The sequence below is a fragment of the Harpia harpyja genome, chromosome 3, assembly GCF_026419915.1.
Source record: "Harpia harpyja isolate bHarHar1 chromosome 3, bHarHar1 primary haplotype, whole genome shotgun sequence".
NCBI lineage: Eukaryota > Metazoa > Chordata > Aves > Accipitriformes > Accipitridae > Harpia > Harpia harpyja.
Window position 1 is genome coordinate 64,588,248 of NC_068942.1, and position 6,000 is coordinate 64,594,247.

The 6,000-nt window shown below is 35.3% G+C and overlaps 1 protein-coding gene across 1 annotated transcript in view; it reads left to right on the forward strand.

The window, feature by feature from the left end:
- The window catches only part of DGLUCY (D-glutamate cyclase), a 53,484-nt gene that overhangs the window by 21,555 nt on the left and 25,929 nt on the right, over positions 1–6,000 (forward strand). Inside the window, exons 4-7 of the mRNA XM_052783722.1 lie at positions 361–472; positions 3,374–3,527; positions 4,227–4,445; positions 5,499–5,590. Coding sequence (XP_052639682.1) covers positions 370–472; positions 3,374–3,527; positions 4,227–4,445; positions 5,499–5,590 — 568 coding nt within the window. The 5' untranslated portion in view covers positions 361–369. The remainder of the gene's footprint in view (positions 1–360; positions 473–3,373; positions 3,528–4,226; positions 4,446–5,498; positions 5,591–6,000) is intronic.

Genomic DNA, 6,000 nt, shown 5'->3' on the forward strand with positions numbered 1-6,000 from the left:
GTTACAGTGAATTTTGGAAAAGTGAATACTCTAGGAAATGAATATTTATCAGGGAGGAAAGAAATCTGTTTCTTACATTACAGAGGAGCAAAACTTTGCATTTTATCCCAAATGTTAAAGTGCGTGTCTCTGGCTAGTTTATTGAAAGATTCAGTTTGCATTTAGTCATATAATGTCAGTGAAATAACCTTTTGACTTTGATCTGCCTTTGGGTTATAGCTTAGTATTTCCCAGTGATAATAAGTTTGGTGGAGCACGAGGAGGAAACTTAAGCTAAGTTCTCCAGCAAATCAGAATTTAAAATGTCAAAAAAAAAAAAATGTGCTTTGTGTTTAAATTTATAATTATCTTTCTGTTAAGGCTGAAGAGATGTTTTTGACAGGAGGCTTGAAATCTCTCCTTCCCCATGTGCTAAGAAGAATAATTCGATGCAACAGACTGAGTATTAGTAATACTTCTGGAATGGCAGAAGGTAAATAAACCTAACCGCTCAGTGCAAAAGTGACTCCATTTTAGATTCATAGTTATGTGTTTTCTTTTCTTGTTTGTGAAGGAATGCAGGAATATCAAAAGCACTGAAGTGAAACAGAAGAAAATGTTGACTTATGTTCGTAAGTCACTTGGGTGGTTTTGAAATCACATTGAAGGACCTGATACTGTGTTCTTAAATTATAAAACTACGTCAGAGAAAACATATCATCCTACCTGTGTAAAGTACATGGACTTTGTTTTCAATGTTTGCAGTGCATGTCTCAGCTTCCAGTTATGTCATTGAGAAATTATGGATGCAGAAAATATTTGAAAAGTCTTTAACCAAATCTGTTTTTTTCTTGCATATGTTATTATCACATTTGTAGGATGACATACTATGTTCTTCACAGAGACCTTGCTTTACTTAGCACATCGAATACACTTTGGGGAAGAATTAGAGATGTATAGTTACAGAAGTAGTTTTCTGCTTCATTTGTTGCAGAAGCTGGAAATTACTGACTCAGCAAGACTGGGAATTATAAGGGGGAAGGAAAAATTAGTTTTATACTCAGATAACTGAAGGCATTTTGGAAAATTGATTTCTATCTTGCCTCTTATAGCTGAACTTTTACAGAAGCAGAGAAGTCTGTGTCATTGTTCTGGTCGACTTTAAAATGTAACTTAACATAACTAAAAATACCGTTGCAAGTAGCTTATCAACAAAGCCGTGTGTAGTAGCATTACTATAACATAAGAAAGTTAAGAGTCATATTGAATCATAGTGAATCTTAAAATTATGGTTTTCTTTTCCATCAGTACATAAGTTGAAAAATACTAATGGAAAATATGTTACAATGTTAATAATCTGCATTTAACCCCAACTGTATTAAGTGCATGTATTGCTGCAGTAGTTTTAAATGTGTTAGTTTTAACATTTGAAAAAAGTATTGTTTACATACAAAACAAGTTTAGACTTCTAGCCATAAGCATACCACTCCATTATGCAAAGACTAAAAAAAACTAGGGTAACTGGAATTTCTCAGAATCCTTAAAATTGTCTATGTTGTTGGGTGATATACAAGTGAAATAATTACTTCTTACTGCCCTCGTTGTCATTCACCAAAGAAATTAAAAGCTATTCCTAAAATTCTTTGAATAGGAACATGAGTGTAAGTAATGCATGGGTTGATCAGCATGTCCAGCTTCACTAGCATTGCTTGTGAATATATTCATAATGATGGATACATAATGCAAGTATATATGTAAGAAGATATGGGAAGGGAAAAATATCTTTTCATATGTAAAGAAAGTAAGGATAGTTATCAGGAGGAATAATAAAGTTGTCAAAGAGTTAAAATGAAGCTTCCTGACTCTATAGAATTCCTGAAAGTTACCTACAGATTCAGTCTGTCAGCTGTGACTAGTATTTTAAATTCAGTGTTGTCCAAGTTGAATGCACTGACTAAAACCATAATTTTAAGGATTCATGAATATCACCAGCGAAGTAGAAAGTGCCTGTGGATTTCACATGGATAGCAGGGAATGAAGTTGAGGGGTAACTGAATGTAGTATTTTATTCAGTGGTAAATTTAGTATGTTTATCTAACAAAAATGTATTTCTGTATTTAGCAAGAAGCTGTTTCTGTATTTAGTAACTTTTGCTAGTAATAAAATGAATTTTTGTGCTGAGTACTCCCAAGAGAGCAGTTTGTGGGGCACATTCAGTATGCAAATACATGCTTACCTCAGCCTGTGCTTTGCATTTTTCCATGAGGAATAGAATTTTCTCTTGATTTCGTTGTTAGCTTTGGTCAAGACTAAGATTTGGCTGATTTTCTACAGCCTTTTAAGGCAGATCATTGATTTCAACTAAATGATTGCCTCTTGGATGACAGACTACCGCAGTATTTAAGGCAGTGAGAGCTTCTATGCAGGCTTTTTACTCACCTGTCTGATATCAGACAGAGTAATAAGTTTTAAAGACAGTATCGGTACAGGAGTTAAGGACTGTTAATTGGCAGTTTTACACACCACAGACTAGTTGGACTCCAAATTTCCTCTCTGTATTTGAACAGCTGGTGTTTACATGCAGGAAATTAAAATCGCATTGGTAATAACTACTACTGTTCAGAAAATAAATTTTTGCTAGATAAATAAATGTGAGCTTTCTTCATTAACACTCATTGCAAAAATGTTAATGTCTTTAGAAGCTACTGCATGGTAGTAGTCAACAACCTTTTAAATCAAAGTTGATTCCAAGTGAAGAAAGTGTAGCGGTTCTGTTCATTTTAGCTTTTTAAATTAGAAATAGTAGAAATGACTGAGATTCAGTGAGACAGGCGAGAGAGTGTGACAGGCCTGAGCAGTAATTAAGTCTCTTAAATTGCAGCCCATAGTAAAATGCCATAGCCAGCAAACTCTAAAGAATGGGCTACATAACATCTAGATACCAGGAGTTTACTGTTGGACCGGCAATGATTTATAGCTTGCTATTAAATGAAAAAAATGGTGAAAGTGTGGTACGTAATAGCCTTTCTTTGGCTCTGTGCTAACGTTTGCAAAGTAAAGTATTTTCCTATAGAATACTAATTTCCCAGTTTAGGTAATAAATTATGTTTATATATAATAAACACTTCTATGAATTTAAAGTAATTATGCTGTCTTCATATTCTAGTACTACCCATGGCTGCCAACTGTTTTAGCTGTGAACAACTTCACATACAGAGTACATCTAGCTATGATTTTAAAAACATTTCAAAAAGTTGTTTAATTACTGAGTTCTGAATCAAAAATTTCCTTCAGGTAATTTTTTTATAGACAGTCTAAAGAAATCTATACGGAAAAGTTATTGTTTCACAAACAAAAAGGTGAATTAATAACCAGTCATTCCTACCTTCCACAGGCTATAAACAGGCCAATGTTGTGATTTTGCACAAGTCCCTGGCTGATGACTTTGAGAAGTTTTGCCATGCAAATAATGGACCTCTGCCGCTGCTGTACAGAAGTAAACCAGGTGATTGGAAATGTCCTTCTCTGAGTAGTGATTCTGATATCAGGTAACTACAGACCAACTCTGCTTGTCAAAGTTCTGCAGTGAATGCTGGTGGTGATTAGGAGGGTTTCAGGGAACAGCCTGCTTACACTGTTGTACATTTTGAACAAGTTTCTTTTCTTGGAGTTATACCTTTGAATGAAAACTATGCATGAGTAGAACAGCCCTGATCGTCTTGTTCTTGAGAGGCATGTTATGGTAATTGTCAGTATTACAAGTATTTCTCTAATGCAAAAGTGAAATTTTGTGTAATTTCTAATGTTTTGCAGTCTGACCCAGCAGAATTAAATAATAGGGTTTTACCTTTGGTTTATTTGGTAGTAACACAGGCATGGTGACTGCATGATACTTGTAGAGTCTCTGAAATTTGAAAGATGTATTCCTGTAGTAAACACTGAAGGAAAGACTTATTAGGGAGCTGGTTGTTTTTGAAGCCCTGAGGCAAGATATATATAAGCGACATTTACCTATAAAACCTAAAAAATACCAAACTCTAACATGTTCTGCTTTACTGGCTTGTTTTTGTGCAGAATAAGGTGTTCTGGGGTTTTTGCATGTGTTTGTTTCATTGTTACTTAGAAAGAAAAGAAGTGGATAAAGTAGGCTATATCTTGTGGTTTGATACTGGGTTAATGTCAATTCAAACAATTCACCTTGTTTTCAAAACATACAATAAAACTGTGGTAACTTCTTATTTCACTAGAACTGACTGCCTACAGTACAAAATATATGAGCATGGAGCTTGTACTGGATCACTGAAAAGCCTAAAGGAGTATTCTGAACAACTTAAGGACATGGTGACTTTTTACTTAGGCTGCAGTTTCTCTTTCGAAAAAGCAGTCCAAAATGCTGGCATTCCCATAAGAAACGTTGAGCAAAAATGTAATATAAGCATGTATAAGGTAAGTATATGCACACTCACGTAGTCTTTGTCCATATTCACATTATGTACATACACCTATTGCTCAAAATCAGAACTTTTTTTCCTACCTGTATAGTAACTTCAGGCACATGCTAGTGCCAAGTGCATAGTAATACAGGGTAAAATATGCCCAGCCTCAGTTCAGTGCTTTTCTCAACTTTCTGCAAGACCAATCTGCTTTTTTATTCATTTATGGTGACAAAGTTTTTCCCCTGTGTGCTGTGGCAGCCATTTCATTTGGATTCTGTTCTGGTTTGCCTTCTCTGTTTCAACCAATGACCCATACACTATTCTGACCATGCCTTTATACATGTCCTGCTCTCCATACCAGGTCCAACTTGGAGTAGGAAATATTCCTTTTACAACCCATGACAGTAGCAGTTTCTTCTGCACATATGACAGCCACATTTTGGATTTTTCCTGTGACAACAGAACCTTTAAACTGCGTATTTGCAATGAACCCAGACCTCTGGGACAGAAGATGTTCCCAAAGACTTGAGGCATTTACCATAGCACTGAAAATTAAAACTGTGTTCAGAAAGTTTATAGTGCAGATTTTAATGTCGGCAGAAGTCCTAGAATAATTGTGGCTCTGATAGGTAGACCTTTAATATTAAGAACACCGAAGTACACATCTGCATGCCTTTTTCATTTAGTTCGGATGCTAGTTATACTAGAAAGAGGTTATTGTTGGTTTTAGTGTTATTGTTTCACAATCTTTTTGCTATACTCCTGGTCAAAAATGAAGGCACAAATGTCTCATACATGAGTCCTTCTACCAAGCTTAAAGAAAAAAAATACAACTATGTATCTGCTTATAACATTTCAGAATTAAGAAAATTTCATAGTTTATAGCACATCAATACTATGAAGAACTGTACAGTGTGTTTCTTCAGTGACAGGTACGATTTTTATTATAGATTGTTAATGAACATTTTCTATACAGCTCTAGCTGTCTACATATCTTGTTTATGTTCAAATGCAACTTGGATATCAGACATTTTGTTCTAAAAAGTCGGACTGCTTTGTTTCTGAATGGAAAATATGCTTCAGCATCAGTGAGGATGATGAATTCCATAGAACCCTTCTAGAGGCACAAAAGTTTTTGTATGCGTGGAACTGGCATGCTGCTTCTGTAGAAGTGGGTACTGCCAGCAGCAGGAGTTCCTGACCCTTGCATGTTACAGAGCGCTGTAGCTCCCCTGAATTCAAATACAGAGGGTGGATTCAGACCAAGTAGATTTGTTGCTGTGTGACACTGTTTATTAGCTTTTTCCCTTTCTGTATAGGGAGCACACCATTGTTTTCTGACAATATTCAGAATATGCTGAGCTCACCACACTGTATGCTGCATGTACTGAAGAAGAAATGCATAATGTTGAAAATTTTGATGATCTACATGAAGAAGCTCAAGGATGGAATGTTTCACTCCAGCACTGCTGGATCTTACAAAAAAAAAAAAAAAAGTTATGGGATGCTAAGAAATTTTTTTTTAAAGGATTTAAAATGAATGTTAGTATGCAGCCTTTCTAAACTCAAGTACAGCACAAAGTTT